Raw genomic sequence first — 17,819 nt, 5'->3', positions numbered from 1 at the left:
TTCCTGGCATTGTCGCGTCAATTCAGTGCCCTCTATTTCCACGTGTGCGTCGCCGTCGTTAGAGCTCAATTCAAACGTACTGGATAAGCACAGCTTTTATTCTTTTCTATGCAGGTTACATCGTTATGGATCGCTTCTATTTAGTTGCTGTTATCTGCTTGATTCTCAAATTCACCGAAATCTACGGAAGACCATCCCAAATTGTTGTTCTGGATTCAGTGACAAGTGACTTAGGTCAAGGTAATTGGTTTGATATCTCACAAATAATTACTTAAATTACCGGTAGTTTATTTAAATAAGAGAGGGACATGTAGAGATTTGTATTTGAATAAATTAATAAAGCGTTATGTTTAAAGAGATCTTAAAATGATCACTGTAAATTGAATACGTTGTATATAAAATAGACCACAGTGAGTTTTAATTTGATTACCGTGATCAAATGAAAATCGTGTTCAGGCACAATTTCTACGATGTTTGTCAACCAATTAAAGCGCGTTTTACATAGAAAGAGGTTCGCAACACGATACATGGTTGGTTGCTGGTCTTGTGGGGTCTGAACGCTATTTGTATAACATGGCCAGGTGTATTTGTAAAAAAAAAAAAACCATGGCAACAAGTTCGAAGCTGAAATGCATTCGACCTCAAGGCTTCAGGCTATTTTTTTTATTCAAGTATAGTTGCATTTAGCCTTAAGTTGACAGCTGCATTGGTAGTCGAAAAAGCCTCTATGTACGCCTATATAAGGGTCGGGTTCGAGTTAGGATTAGACATGGTGTACACTGGGAATTTTTTCTAATGCCACGCAATTGGTATAGCGAATAGTTTGCATAACATATAAAAAAAATACTTATGTGCTAGGTGACAGTTCCGCGCAGTCACTGTATTTTGCCTGATTTGTAGGATTATCAGTACCTACTCTAATTGAGAACTACATGACATCCGAAGGGTCGTACGACAGTCACGTGGTATTCAAACATTATTCAAACATGGTCCTCCAATATTGCATCTGTAAATGAAAGAAATCTCGGTCCTATTCAGTTGTAACACATTCTTATGGGCTGTAACACGTACACTGATAGTAAAAGTACATATAGCGAAATTATTTTATATTAGGTATTTTAGGTAGTATCAAGCAGACTATATTTGAAATATTACATAGGAGCATGCTAAATGAATATGCAGATAAGCTTATTAGTATGCACGGAATCATTCGAACAAATAATCAAATCTTGAAGTACATTTTAGGTAAAATTAACATAATGTACAATTTGTAGATTTCTGGTGAACGTAAAATTTAGTTTATTCGGCAGACCGTATTCCCGTTGAAAGTCACGTCGCTCGATTGACTCGAACTAGTACATACCTGAATCACCGAGAAATTACAGTATTTCGATTTACTTTAAATTGTGCAAGTCTTTCTGTGATAGCTGAATGGCTGGATTCTTTTTGTGATCATTACAAAACTAATTACGAACAAGGAAGAACATGGCGAAATTTGTTCGGACAAAATGTCACGTGACATTTCGAAAATTAATTATTCATTTTGTTTAGTATGTGCAACCGACGAGCAGAACACCACAATAGACCAGGTCAACGAAACGAAAATCAACGAAACCTCGATTATTTTTATTAAAAATTGTATTATATATGAGTTTGCCGTCTGGTATTTGTTGATAGTTATCACCAGTCGCGTGAGCATAACGATTGTATATTGTTATTTATGTATTTGACATGTTGAGTCTTTAGAAACCATACACAGTTAATTCCATGACGCCAGGGCTCGGTCAAATAAACAAACCACAAGTACTGTCTACTGATCAATGTAATTGAGTTGCTTACTCATGAATCACTCCTCGTAAGTTGTCATTTGTTTTATAACGAACAAACAGTTACGTTAGACCCTTGTGATATTTTGCAGCTCAAATTAGTATATATCCTCGGGGCGGAGCCACGTACGTCACAAACGTTCCACGTTGCTAAGACGCGCAACACTGTACCATGTATTTCTATGGGCTCTGCGCGCGCTGCTGTTGAACGCCGGTCAAGCCGGTGAAAATTATAGAAAACAACACAAACTTAACTTTGAAGTAATCCTGAACAACCGAATTTATATATGTTACACACATAGGGCTAATCTTGTTACACTGTTCTGGGGAGTCTCAACAACCATCCCAAAGTACCGTTTTCTTCGAGTTGTTGGCCTTTATTTTTACCGCGAAGGTTGCCAGGCGGTGAAAATGCCCGGGTATCCGTCCCCGAGGATACTATCATATGCACGACTGATTGGTGTGCACACAGTCCTCTTGATTTCAGATTTGATTTTTCCTGTTTTGTTGTTTTCCGAGGCTAATGGGTCATGTATTGTCTTGTTTATTCAAATGAGATCTATATACCACCGTGAGACGTTTTATGTTAAATCCAAACAGTTCTCTGAAGGGTATTAAGGGCATAACAATCAGGGGGACACTCAATATTAAAACCTTACACCATGTGCGTTCTTGCTAAAAAATAAATGGGCCCCTAGGGCTGGCAACACATTGGCAAACCATACCCCCTATTACGGACGCAATGTAAATTCAGTACCCCCTAGAGCAGACATATTGAAGAAAAAAACACCCCCTATTTCAGACATATATTGAGAACATCCTACCCCTATTACGAGGATTCTCTGCCGTGTTTGCACTCAAGTGGAGTGTGATCAACTCAAACAAGTTACTGTGTATGCAAATCCTGTTGGTGTCATTCGTTGTTTGATGAAGAAAGATGAGAACTATTGACATGATATATTGTGAATATGATCATTTATTTGATAGTTTAATACACAATGCACCAAACTTTGCCAGGATTCTTATTCCATCAGATACTATTACGCAATTTTATGTTCAGCTCCGAGTGACTTTGGCATGAATACAGGGCAGAAAACCCCCCAAAAAGCAGGATCTGAATGCGAATGAGGACGAGGCGCGAAAGAAGTGTGGATGACTCCGGGGGATGACTTTCTGTGTGCGGTTAATTGTAATCGACGAATCGAAACGAAACGGGATAACACACATAATGAAAATTAAACTGTAATCAGTGAAAATAGGTTTTATACGTACAGTATTTACAAAATACTTGCCGAAAATAATATTTAATACGCATATGGCTCGTTTCGCTAATTACAGATAATCGAAAATGTGTAATCAGCGAAACAAGGGTCTGAAACTTACAATATTCACCTTTCAGTAGTGGTTAAAACAATTATCTATAATTAGCGAAACGAACCATTCACTAATTAAAATCCCGTTAATTTCGGCAAATGTTTTATGTCGTTATATACACTACTGAAACGTGAATATACTAATGACAATATAATGCTTCGACTCGCGATGATATCCTACTTGTTTTCGGTCAACTATCAACGCTGCAAATAATATCATCGAGATGCACGCTCGAAAGCATATGAAAACGACTTCCAACAATACCACGCAAATAGCGTCTAGCAGTACATTGATATCGTTTGTGGAGAACGAATCCGTGCCTCAAATCTCGGCCAAGTACATTCAAGCTTTATGACCATAAACAACTTAGTCGTTAATTTCACACGCTTTATATTTCAAAGTACCATATAACGTGACAACCATTGGTGATGATGACGACGATGTCGATAACGACGATGATGACGACGAAGTTACTGGAAACACGTATTGTGAGTCAAAACACTGTCATTATGTTGGTAAGTACATCAATACACACAATTTGCTTTGTTTGCCTGCTTTTTGAAATACTAAAATCCATCATAAATCTTGTAATCAATGGAGAATTAAACTTTACCACAACGTATATAAACTGATTTTTGACCGCCGTAATTAAAGCGGGAGGGTCTTCACCTGCGCACGCGCGGGAATTGAGTCCCAAGCGATGATAACAACACACGCTAAAAACGCAAAGGCTCATGGGTAGACGTTTGTTTGTAAACAATGACACGCTATGGCCATCTAACGCATGCGCAGGCGACGACTCCCCCGTAAATAAATCAAGCATTCACCATTATTCATACAGATAACAGATAAAAGAATGATATGAACTAAATTGTATACAGGACCTACATTTCATATCCACGTAACTACTAGTGCCTTTGTTAGCTTTTATCTCACGTTACAAAGCATCGCTACATAACACTACATCATATGATTTTATATATATTGCGTCCTCTAGCGACGAAGCTCTGCTGTGAGGCAAAATTACGACGGCGTAGCTAAAAAAAAAAAAAAAAAAAAAAAAAAAACGCACCCTCTAGCGGCAAAGCCGGCTTGTGTGAAGTCTAAATGGTGTATGTGATTAAATAATTCGATTACGTTCGTTATGTAGTAGATTTTATTGCCGGATAGCTAAAGATGAAAATTGATGTTATAAACCGTTATTTCACTCATTTACGTCATAGAAGCGTGTGTCGCTAGAGGGCGCAACGTATTACAAAGATGAATGAATCAATCAACAATACATGTAACAATGTACTTCTTTCTACAATAGATGAAATTGAGGACAGTTGCTGAATATTTGATTTGATTTGAACTTGAATCATATATTTATCATTGATGGTAGTTTCATTAAAATAAATGCTGGTTCACAATATGTTCCAAACTGACGCTGCTTGTGTCCATTTTGCTATAACAGCTGAAGCCATGAAAGCGCGGATGGATATGTCAGTCGATCCCTGTGAAGATTTTTACCAGTTCACATGTGGTAATTGGATTGAGTCACATGATATACCAGCGGACCAATCACGATTCGACATGTTCAAGGAGTTAAGGACGAACGTCACACGAATGATGATGGGTGAATACTACACTTATTTTTTGGAAACATTTGCACACACTAATTTGTCGTTTGCTGTCGCAAGAAATCAGAATAAGTGTTGATTTGAACATGTTTACTGTGTATCCTAATAAGAATATGCTATTTATTTCTATTTGACAAGAAAAATGTTCATCGAACAACTATTACTATTTGAGTTTGTGTTGATTTCCTTAATGCTTGTTTGATATGTCGACACTTCAACGTCCATAACCGCTAGCACGGAATCACTTAAATCTAAACCTCCCTCCCTTCAAAATAAAAAAAATCGTTCTCTTTATCTCCAGAACATACAAAAGCTGCTAAAAATATGTGTATTTTACTAAGCATAGGAGAATAACGCATTTACTCACTGTTTGAAAACTGGACCATATGTCCGAAATTGGGTCAATCAACGATCCAATTACTTTTTTGCGTGGCTGTAATAGAACTAACATTTCCAAAAGAGAAAGGGATGCGTACAATTTTCAAATTTGCCAGGCAGCTTAATTCATCATTATTGAATAGCAAAATAAATGATAAGGGTTCAAAAGCTGGCGTCGTGGGTCTAATACGCCCTCACTGACTATGGCCCTCCTAATGTATTGCAAGTCATATCCCTGAAATTGTCACTAAACTTTAGAATTGTTTTTAAAGAATTAACTTTAATTGCACATCCTGGTAAATTTAAACTTGTCTTTATTTTTCAGAAAGTATAGAAAACCCAATCAAAGATAACGATATCAAACCAATTGTAAACGCCAAAAATAACTTTAAAGCCTGTATGGACCTGGGTGAGTTGTAACGATGTGTTTCATTGGATGCTGTAATAAATCACGTGATTCTGCGTATGGTTCTTGGAAGGTGGCAATATTACGTGACACTGGATTCTACGTGAAGTCTTAATATACGTGATTAACGTAATTATAACCACACATCTTAGTATAAATTAAAAGTGAAGGAACGCCGACAGTATGATCGAATTCATCGAACTTGTCTAACGTGAGTTTAATTGTTCTTTTCATGTCTAAATGAGTGTCACTGAATCGCATTTATAACTGTCTTACTAGACCAAATAGACAACGCCGACAAGAGACCGTTGACAAGGTTTCTGGAGTCTCTTGGTGGATGGCCGGTGCTGGGCGACAACCCTGGTGGTAGATGGAATGCATCTCTCTATAAACTAGAATCTTTGATGTCTCTGATGTTACGAGAAATTGGTAATAGTTTTTTATTCTCTACATATGTCAGCACCGATATGAAACAATCGTCAAGACATTTAATTAAGGTAATTAAGTCATACAATAAGCGTACATAAGTACATGAGCAATGTGGTCTGACATATTATAACTGAAGTCAGATTAGTGCAACTTAATACACACTGTAATGCCAACCAATCAAATTCTAATATAATAGGTAACAATTGTAACAACAACCTTTCAATTGATTTTCTAGTTTGACCAGGCCTCACCAAGTTTACCGAGTCGAGAATATTACTTAGACAAATCAGATACAATCACAGGAAATAAGGTAATTTAATAATCAAACCTAAGTATAAAATATGGAATGTAATTTCGCATTTTAATATATTCACAATACGGTGATACAATTTAGCATATGGCAAACCAAGTCGTTGCTACGCTGTTCAGTATTGTAAACACATGTTACGAACTTTGACCTTACCAGCATCTATGCGTGAAACAAATCATTATTTGTTCATGTATCAGGGTGTGATTTCCGAATTAAAGCTATTTTAGCTGATTATGACCCGAACGTGTATAATGAGGATATGATATGTAGAGTATGGCGAGCTTGATCAATTCGAAACAGGTATCATCATCATCATTTTGGCTGGATGCCAGGAATTGCTTGTTCCCAGAGCAATAAGGCGTAATACATTTTGCTCGACTAATCAATGGGTCAACAGCGGGCGATGTGCAACGGGAAATAAGTAAAAACAAAAGTTCGGTTCGTGCCTCTGTTGGCGGCGCTCTTGCTGACTAGAAATATTTTTGTTGTATATTTATTTGCAGTTTCTCAAAGCATATTTTAATTTCATGATCAATGTATCACTTACGATGGGAGCCGATGAAAATGAAGCCGACATGCAACTGCGAGAACTTCTTGAATTTGAAATAGCGTTAGTTAACGTAAGTAGTAAGTGTTTTTTGGTGGGAATTTCAAATGTGAGGAAGACAGCCATATTCAAGCCATTTTTGATTTTTATAAACACGTTGTTTTCCAGTTATCTGCATCCAGCATATTCACTGCTATACCCGCGGCACAACAACCCGCCCTCCTTCTTTATATATATTTATGAATTTAAATTCTATGTCATTATACCGGCCACCAGGAACCTCTAATTTAAAAATATTGATAAAGATGATTGGAAATAGTTTCATTTTTATCGTTCTAGTTTACTTCGCCAGATGAAGAAAGACGAGATATGGAACGACTGTATAACAAAATGACCATACTTGAACTTCAAAAAACAATACCAGAGGTACTATATTTCTGATTCATCTATGTACAGTTGTATTTTCAAATGTCACGTGTTGGGGGCATGCCACTCTACGTGATCAATTAGTGTTTAATATAATTGCAATTTATTCTTGATATTGGATAGATTAGATCGGTTGACTGGCACTGTTCAACTACAGATTGCAACACCTACAGTAAAACGTAAAAACTCGTACTGGTGGGCTTGTCTCGTTTCACATGTTCCAGAATTAATTAATTCCATAGAGAGCAACCATAATGACGGGTAGATCCATGAGACGACATTATGAACCCTATGACTTATGATGTGCTAGTTTGCATACTCTGCTGACGTCACATACGTGCTATTGGTTGTGACAATGATAATACATATGAAATAAACAGATGGGTTATATTTAATTTTATATTCATTTGTACTTGTCATCCAATGACATCAGTGGTTTTAAATATTTAAATATTCAATTCTCACATGTGAAATAAGTACATTGTAATTTTTGTTTGTCCCATGGACTTGAAATGTATTATAGGCTGGCCACATAGGGTAACAACAAAATCGTGGCTGGTGAAATTCTCTCCGGTATTCAGAATAATTTCAAGTTTAACAAAAGTTATTTTCCTTTAACATTGCGATTTACAGAATTTGTTGTAAATTACTCTGGAAGTACGGCATTCAAGTCTAGAAACACTAGAATAGAATTCTGTTTTTTTACCATTGAACAATAGCTTATTGCACATAATAAACATTGTCTTGTAGTTGATGATCAACTTTCGAAAAAAAAGAATGGGCAGGCTTTCTCTATTATAATAACATAGCATATTTTTCAGTTTTACAAATGTATAATTCAGGACAACTGGGGAAATTATTTCCCGTATTTATAGTTAATAAGAACGTGTATGATTAATATAAATAGAAGTATAATCATTATTTTATCAGTTTGACTGGAAAGGATATCTGAACAGCACCAACTTCGTAATAGTGAACGATACGGAGGAAGTGGTTGTGCACGAACCATACTACCTAGAGCAAGCCATGCGACATATCTCAAAAACTGATGCCAGGTAATTTAATTATACATACTTACGATATACATTTAAACATAATGTAAAAACTACATACATGTTGAACATGATTAAGTTGATACAATATGTTATACCTGATGAATTTTATGAAAAACTACTTTTTTTACTATGGGCCAAACTCTTTGAACCAGTCTTACGAAATGCGTCGTCCTTTGGAGTGGTGAAGCAATAACGGAAAAAACGCACTGGAACATTGGCTGGCAAAGATGTACACTGCATCTTATGAATGAGAACACAATATAAGGCACTAACATTACTTATTTTGCTTTTAATTCTCTGAAACTATACCAGGACTGTTTCAAACTATCTTGTATGGAGGGCTGTTGCCAACGTGATAATGGAGCTCGGCTCAGAATTCAGACACATCGCTCAAGAATATTCATCTGTTATATTTGGCACTAATTCAGAGATGGAACGATGCGAGGCATGTGTGAATCACATTAACCACGCCATGAGATTTGCTACAGGTCGGATGTTTATTGAAGAGCATTACGATGATGAGAGTAAAGCTAGTGTGAGTACACGTAAATGGCCGTTGAGATCTCGTTTAGAGCGAGAAAACCAAGAGACTTGTTTTTTTATCTCCTCAAATAGTGTTCCATTTCCCCCTGTTATCGGTTCTATAATATGCTCACGTAACCTTAGTATTTTGATGCAATGGCGGGAAAGAATGATGGTATTTGAATAGCAACAACAACTCACGTGTTTCTCTCGCTATCGATGAGATCTCGGCGACCATTTGCGTTAAAAGACCGGAACTATTGATGAAAAAAAAAACGGGAGTGGATTACTGGTCCTAATCCAAATACACGGTAAATGCGGGTCTAGGAGTTCTGTAACTTGTGGTTACGACATTATCATTCAAACTATGTTAAAAATGTTTAAATTTGTTTAAACGTTTTCATTTGCATGTCTGTCAAATTGCATATGAAACCTGGAAAGAATGCAATAACAATTCAGACATATCATGTTCAACAGACCAATCAGATGATCGATTACATACAAGATGCATTCCTACAAATGATAGACGATTCCTCGTGGATGGACGAAGTTACCAAAAAGGATGCCAAACAAAAAGTTAGTTTTCCTGCACAATATATCTGTAATTTAAATTTATCATATACTGTAGACCGTTTAGACGGGTGTTCTTTATACCATGTATTCTCTTATATGATAGATTACGCCTAATAAATCATTGTTTAAACCTTTCCTTCGTTTTGCAGGTATTAGTAATGTACAGGAAGATTGGTTTTCCAGACTGGATAAAAGATGACAATGAACTTATCGAGTATTATAAAACAGTACGTATTTCTCATACCAGTTATCCAAGTTTTTCATTTCAAAATAGTTTCATTTTGCCCTTATATTATCTATTATCTATTATTTATTTATGTATTGTATGTAAGTTTTTTGTTAAAAATCATGGAAATGTTTGAATTTTTGTAAATCATCAGTCGGGTAGCTGTACTGTTAATTTTGTGTTGATTATGATTGTTATTCTCCCCTTTTCAAGTATATTTATGTATTTGTTCTATCTTTAGTGAACAAAATAGAAATAGAAACATGTTATTTGCATGTAGGAATTTTTCATCATAAATTTGTATTAAATCCCCCCAAAACAAAACAAACAACAACAATATCCTGAGAGATATCACTACAGTGTTTTATCACTGTCCCTTCCAACAAAAGTGATGATCTAACAGAACTCTGTTTTACGATTTTCACAGCTCGACTTTTCGCCAACCGATCATTTTGGAAATTATCTACAATATATAAAATGGAGGACAGAAAAGAACTTTGAATATTTGAGAAAACCAGTTGATCGTACCGAGTAAGCATCGATATATTCTTTTATGTTATAAATATCACTATTTTAGATGATGTTATTTACATCTTTATATCATGAGATATGAATGGATATTTCCATACCATGTGATACATTTCTATAATTCCACACCATGTGATATGTTTTCATATCACCATATCAGGTAACATGTTTCCATATCCTCGTACCATGTGATATGTTTCCATAGCTCCATATCAAGTACATGTGTAATATGTTTCTATTTCTGTACGTACGATGTGATGTTTCATATCTTCATAGCATGTGAGATGTTTCTATATCCCCATACCATGTGATATGTTTTTATCTCTGTGCGATGTGATATGTTTCATATCTCCATACCATGTGGCATGTTTCAATAACTCCATATCATGTGATATGTTTTCACATCTGCATGCCATATTATATGTTACCAGATCTCCACACCATATATCTTTCCATGTCATTATCTATATACCATGTGATTTTTCATATATCTCCATTTTTACCATATCTCCATTTCATTTGATATGTTTCTATATCGATATTTCACATATCCCCATATCAAATCGCATATTTTCATTTCATGAGATATGTTCAGATGTCTCCTTTTTATGTAATATCAATTTCTCTATCTTGTGAGATCCTTGCAGCCTATGTGCATACAAATTATGTTACATAGAATAGCACAACGCAACGCAAGCAACTTTTTTACGAACGTTGAATACAAACATCTAACATGTGTTGTCATGTGTTTGTTTCTTTCCTAATGTAGATGGGCAGTTGGCCCTGCTGTTGTCAATGCATTTTACGATTTTACCAGCAATGACTTGAGTAAGTAAGCCGATACTAAAACAAGAGATCAGTTTCCATTAACTACGAAATCCCGCGTTATGCGTGAAATTGTACGTAAATACAAGAAAAACACAGTCTAATAATGTACACATTTGATGATGGTCAATTTTGATGGATTAAAGGTATGGCAACGTCATACTTTCTTCTGAAGTATCGGCATTTTGACATTAAGCTTTAAAGAAAGAGAATCAAATCATTCGATTGTTGCTGCTGACGTTCGGTCCATGCTATTCATGCTTTACGCGGGATATCGCAATGAATGGAAATCACCTATTTATCATATTCATCAGAAATTATTCCAGATTACTTCGATAATTAGGTTTATGTGTTCACTTTAAGCAAATGATTGATTTGAAAACAGATAAATCTACATATACATAATATAATCGCTGAGAGAACCGAATTATTATTCCTGAAATTACAGTGATCAGCTTTAATATTTAAACGTTGGAATATTGCTGACAATTAGCCAGGGAGTTAGCCAGAGCTAAACAGTTGTGTGGCTACCGTGAATAGGACTCATTTCAGAACCCATCTAGATAGCGTGGCTTAGCTTTTCACCCAAAGGTCGTATAAGAGTATAACACAAAATGAACGAGTGAAAACGATTGACAAAACAATCCACAACAACAAGTGAACGTTTGAGTCTTGTCAGATTGTTCTTGGTCCTGTCTTTGGTCCCCGAGAAGCCAGTTCAAAACAAGTTTTTTTAGCCTGGAAAACTACTAAAGTATCAAAAAAGATGAGAACATTCAACTTGATGCTTCTCGTTCCTAATGACAAGACCGCCAGAAATAGTGTATTCCTCGAAAACTGATAAACAAAACTGTGTTGATACGTATACCAGACTTAATGTTCCCAATAATAGAATTCATAGCTAATATCTTCTGTATAGTGAAAATATATACTGATTGTAATAACACTGAATTTGTGGAAACTGTTGGGTTGATAAGCCGGGTCTCAGTCGGGTTAGCACGCTGAAAAGAACGGTTCTCGCATTTGTCTGACACCTTGAAACAAGTCAACCAGGTGAAAAAGTGTCATGAGAATACTTTCCCAGATATGGCTCCTTAGCCCACAGAACATTCAACCTGTCGTTAAGCGATACGAATAATATAACCAGACAAATCCACGAAGAAATAATCATTCAGCGGAGCAGGTGAGAAAGAAGCGACTTAAGGAGTATCAGCTATCAGCAAATTGACATAATTCAAATTGTCGAGCAATGCAAGTTTCTGAACATCAGTATGACCTGAGCTTATGGAAACACAAATAACGTAATGGTCGCGACCCACAACCAAGAGACGATCCGAAAAGATGAGCATTTTTGGAATTAATCATATTGACATTATTGAGTATTATACATCGCCTCCTTCCAACATACATATCACGGATCATGGTCAAGGCAATTCATTCAGTTTTTTTCGTGGTGGAAATCAGACAGGAGGTGTTCTAGAGACACTGATGAATGGATCTGATGAATGGACAGCGTAGAGATGATAGTCTTGACACCACACACACCAGTAGCTACACGACTGTTACCCGATGGATTGGTTGTGATACTTTACGACAAATAGGCGCAGAATCAGTTTCAAACTACTCAAGTGGTACTGCATTAACCAAGGAACTCTATCGTTTCACTTCAGAGTTTGCATGAATCTAATGTCGACTTTAGATAACATCAACATCAAGCAGAGTATGAAAGAAAGAGCAGTGCTCTAGCTGTTTACCTCAGTGCGGCACAATTGAGAATTAAATTTAAATCAAGGTTTTACCCATCCTTCCCGGAGATGCCTAGCAACCAATAAAAGTATCCGAGGACCGAGTTTTAACGCGAAGTTATTTAGTTATAACACAGTGTTTAGTTTGTCTTCTGTTGTTGCATGTAATCCAGTGTTTACCGCAATGATAGTTCGGGCTGTAATAGCAATATCACCAGTAACACTGTTATAATGATTTTCCGTTTTCGACATTGTGCGATTCTTTCGTTTTTATGCAGAAAAATTCGGCATTTTTACCAAGTAAAATCATATTTATTAAAGTTATTGTTCATACATCAGTTGTTGAACACTCTACATAGTTTGTAATTGCATTCAGTTTCTTTCAGTCATATTTCAAGACAAATAAAAGGCAAAAATATAGAAAATATGATTTATGAGTGCATAGGGAATACATCCCGCTATGAATTTTTCTTAATATATTACTGAAATTTCTTGTTAAAATTCCTTTTTCAGGGTTTCTCCCCAAAAACGATTTTTCACAAAGTCGACGACAGAGATTCTCTATTGCAGTGTTATTAAACTATGTGAGCTTGTACATGACACCGAACCGATGTTAACGTTTTTTAAAGAGCGGTAGTCGTCGCGCCACGCATGCGCGAGATATATGGGTCTCATATAAACAAAGATGGCGACTTTGACTGTGCGCAGATCAACAAGTACAAACTGAGACGTTACTAAGCTTTAATTATGTATTTTTCAGGTGATTAGAAGGTATTGAAGGAGTCACGGGCGGAAATTAGTGTAAGTCGCGCCCAGGTCAAACCTCATACTTGTGGTTTCTATTAGAAGAGCGCATAGAATTGTGGGAAAATCAATGTTTATCAACACAAATGTCGCACATGCGCTGCGCGACGATCACCTTCCTTTAAGACTCGTTTAGTGAAATGAATTCAAAACTGAACAAATATGCAAATGATCTGATTTGACACTGGTTCTGATGTAGCAATACCATCACCACTAAAACCGCAACATGTAGTTTTATTCTACATAACATTTATTTTGTAGCATTCCCTGCAGGAATTCTCCAAGGTATTTATTATCACAAAGAATCACCAAAGTAAGTGGTAGATTTTGACATAATATAACAGACAGTACGCCGACGCTTCGCGTTGGTCGATACTCCCACTGTACTCTCTTCGTGCATACTTTGAGGTATCTTCGTAATAACCTTAGTATTATACATCTTTTCCTTCTGAGATGCATCATGGGATGTCAAAATCTAACAAGTTTAGAACAGAATCAACGAACTTCTTTGTGTGGAGTCCGGTCGAACCCTGGTGGCAGCCGTGTTTATTTTTATCATTCGAGAACGCTTACGCGCGTAATCATACCATATTTGGAATTCGTATTTCCGTATATGGTAGGATAAAATATCCCGTAAAATACGGCAAAATTATTGCACGCTGTAACTTATGGCGTTATGGTGACAGATGCATAATAATAATAAATATCGCCTTATATAAAGTGGCATATATTACGTAATAGCAACATGAATTATGAATATAGACATGGAAATTGCTTTTTCTACATCTATATAGAACAATGAAGGATGTGGCTTTTTTGAGAATATTGTGTATTTGTTTCCCACATACTATGGAAAACGGAAAAAAAAATCTCGGAGCTCTTCTAAATGTTTTACCGTTAAATAACGTTTGTACTATACATCACTCATAATGTAACGATTTTGTTTTCAGTTATCTAAATTTTGGAGGCATTGGAATAGTAATAGGACACGAGATGACGCATGGTTTTGATGACAGGGGTAAGTTATAAAGAGCAGTTTGCGCATATTTGCTTACAAGTATATTTTTTGATGGAATTAACGCATTTTAATTACATTGCCATTCCATTCTTTCAGCTCAACATGTCATATTTCTCTTTCTAGGGAGACAATACGACAACAGTGGCAACCTATTGCAATGGTGGAGTAATAATTCTATCAAAGCCTACCAAGAGAGGGCGCGCTGCATTGTGGACCAATACGCTGAATATTGGGTGGAGGAATGTAATATGACTGTAAGTAAACGCATGCTCTTCCCCTCGCATTAAATTATAATAAGCGTGTTCGAAGACAAATTAATTTTTTCACAATAAAGTTAATACAGAAATAAAAATTTACACACCAGGACCAAAAATGGCGGCTACTGATTTAAAAGATAACAGCACGCAGAATGACGAGGTGATATCGTAAAAAAAAAGCGACAAATTGATTAGTCGTAATGTTTTGGGGACAGCCAGTCATACAGTAATTTCGATTAAAGTCGAACATACGTATAGATAATTTTGTCGGAAATGAGTTGCAATATTGTATCTATTTTTCCTACAGCTGAACGGCGTCAAAACACAAGGAGAAAACATTGCTGACAATGGTGGCCTCAAAGAGGCGTACATGGTAAGTAGAGCTATAGAGCTGAGCCTTGATTTAAATGCAATGACTAATAAAGTTCTAGGCAAATCCTTCCACTTGTAACACGACTGTCTAGATTTGTCCAATGGGCGTTCTAGAATTCATGAGATTGAACAAGAAGTAATTACAATAGCAATTTCATGATCGGAATTCGCATGATCTGCGGCACAAGTTAAATCATATTCATTTGATGTTCGCGTCACATAAACCAGTCTAGGTTTTCACTCGTGGTTCATGATGCCGTATCCAAAATAAATAACGATCATTTAACTAGAATCTGAAAAGTATAGATAATTGAGAGGATTTTTTTGCAATTGCTATAGCAACAACACCGTCTTTCGACAAATTATTTAATTCAAATAGGCTTAATTTTAATTGGGATCCTCAGCCAAATATATCCTCGTTTGTCGCTTACTTTTCTACCGCATATAGTAAGAATGAACTTCTTCCCAAACCTTTCATTAAAAAATATTTTAAATATTATTGAATATTACTATTATATATTGTTTTGAAGTAGTATCCGCAGATGGAGGGGGCCTTGAAATATGATAAGGGTATTTAACTCAAGTGTATTTCTCTTAGATTTTTAATTTTTGTGAAGATATGTTCAATTTTGAAGAGTATATTTTTTTTTGTGGAAACAGTTATTATCAACTTTAGTACTATGGATAATATAACTTTCAGATAAATATACATCTCATAACATTTTTGACTTTTTTTAACTGTGGTACAAATTACTTTGTATGTTACTTTTACTATGTATAGAGCGTTTTCTACGTAATATGGTTATATGATAATCAGCATAATCAGCATAAAATGATGATGTAATGTCGTACAATAAATAAAAATGTTATAAACAAATATATATATACATAATTACAATGAAATGGTATGTGATATATTTCCATTACAGGGTTACAAGTTATGGATCAAAGACAATGACTCCGAAGAACCAATGCTTCCTGGTATTCCATTTACACCGGAACAACTTTTTTTTATTAATTTTGGGCAGGTTAGTGGCACAAATCACAAGTTACTGCAATAAATGCAATAGATTCCAACACTATCTACAGTGTTTTTTTTCACAAATTTCCAACACTTTTGCATTCGAACCAACAATTCTGATTACTAACTTGTTGCGTTGTTCGACAGATATGGTGTAGTAAATACACGGAACAAGGGGCAAGAAATAAAGTTTTAACCGGTGCTCACAGTCCAGGGAGGTATAGGTAAGTGCGGTTGAAATTCCTTTTTTCATAAACAAGAAAAGGTCTACAAATACACTATGTACGATACATACTACATAAATGCAACACATATCATGGCTAGCAAGGTACGTTGGACAATGACGTACCTAACAGTAGTTGAATTAAACCATCCAATCAAAGAACATAGTGTGCAATGACGTCACGCGTTTGGCGGATGAATATTTTTTTTCAAATCGTGAATGTGTGGGCATCAATGACAAATTTGAAAATGTTATTTTAACTACGTACATCTGACCAACTCCATGCAAGCGCCTTGAGATCTTGTAAAATGCTGATAGGCGTTGGAAAAAAAGTTATAAGCACTAAAGTAAATGAGAACCCGTGTTACAGACCGTTCCCGCATCCCGTCAGCTCGAATGCGAATTACAAACGTAGATAAATCGATGTTTTTAGAGGCAACTGGAAATAATTACAACGCGTGGATTTTAAGCCCGTTTTGTTTTCATGATTACTGAAGACTATTTTTCCTGATTTATTCCTATTTGTTTCAGGTGCAACGGCAGTGTCTCAAATTTTCAGGAATTCTCCTCAACGTTCAACTGCACAGCAGGAGCTACAATGAACAGAGATAAAAAATGCTCAGTCTGGTGAATCTCATCCCGCATCCGATTATTAATATTGTGTCTTCAACACATTTTGTTCTGCACTATTGATTGCCATTAATCAATAACGGAAATTATTTATTGATTTTTCTTGATTTCTTAGTCGGATCAGAAAATGATATCTCACACATGTCAAATAGTTCGATATAATGTATTTATTATTTTTGCCATGTAATGAGTACACTTATAAGCCGTGGTGACCATTAGCTGGTTGATAATTAACTCATAATAATATATATTTGTGAGGGCAATATCAATATTTATTGCCTGACCAACGGATGGTGGTCATTACCATAATAATAATTGTCATAGTTATGATCACCGCCCGATGGCGGACAAAAAATCGTGATATTGTCCGAATTACGGTGTATTATTTATTTCATCACACCAAACAAACAAACATCTACCTTGCACAATAACATTATTCATATTTATACTTATTTATAGTTGTATGAAGTATGTAATATTTTATTTTATGTGATAATAAGTTAAACATTACTTAATAGCATGCATTTTTTGTACACACATTGTTTGCTGACAGGAAAATGCGATCAATATAGTAAATATAACTTTCAGCAATTTGAAATATGAACAGGTATCGATTTAGCAAATATAAAATAAATTGACAGTAACTTGAACGCGAGTTATTCCACCACTCGCCAGATAAAAATGTCAACACGCTTTTAAAAG

At 35.7% G+C, this 17,819-nt stretch overlaps 1 protein-coding gene across 1 annotated transcript; it reads left to right on the top strand.

The window, feature by feature from the left end:
• Positions 1 to 125: 125 nt before the first annotated feature.
• On the top strand, positions 126 to 17,206 carry LOC102800538 (neprilysin-1-like). The gene is made up of 21 exons (XM_006815149.3): positions 126 to 240; positions 3,602 to 3,715; positions 4,657 to 4,818; positions 5,526 to 5,609; positions 5,886 to 6,103; positions 6,271 to 6,345; positions 6,849 to 6,965; positions 7,232 to 7,318; positions 8,249 to 8,373; positions 8,686 to 8,908; positions 9,373 to 9,471; positions 9,618 to 9,695; positions 10,122 to 10,225; positions 10,992 to 11,050; positions 13,858 to 13,909; positions 14,547 to 14,614; positions 14,738 to 14,868; positions 15,179 to 15,244; positions 16,173 to 16,271; positions 16,412 to 16,488; positions 17,019 to 17,206. The coding sequence occupies exons 1-21, from the start codon at positions 126 to 128 to the stop codon at positions 17,116 to 17,118; spliced, it is 2,253 nt and encodes a 750-aa protein (XP_006815212.2). The 3' UTR covers positions 17,119 to 17,206.
• The last annotated feature ends 613 nt before the right edge of the window (positions 17,207 to 17,819 follow it).

This window comes from Saccoglossus kowalevskii, chromosome 15 (assembly GCF_978046115.1).
Source record: "Saccoglossus kowalevskii chromosome 15, keSacKowa6.1, whole genome shotgun sequence".
Lineage (NCBI taxonomy): Eukaryota > Metazoa > Hemichordata > Enteropneusta > Harrimaniidae > Saccoglossus > Saccoglossus kowalevskii.
The sequence above is the reverse complement of the archived record's forward strand: the minus strand, read 5'-3'. Positions and strand labels throughout refer to the sequence as shown.

Coding starts and splice junctions, on each gene's coding strand:
- LOC102800538 (XM_006815149.3), top strand. CDS start 126: ATGGATCGCTTCTATTTAGTTGCTGTTATCTGCTTGATTCTCAAATTC. Junction 10,226..10,991: donor AAACCAGTTGATCGTACCGA/GTAAGCATCGAT, acceptor TTCCTAATGTAG/ATGGGCAGTTGGCCCTGCTG. Junction 14,869..15,178: donor TGGAGGAATGTAATATGACT/GTAAGTAAACGC, acceptor TTTTTCCTACAG/CTGAACGGCGTCAAAACACA.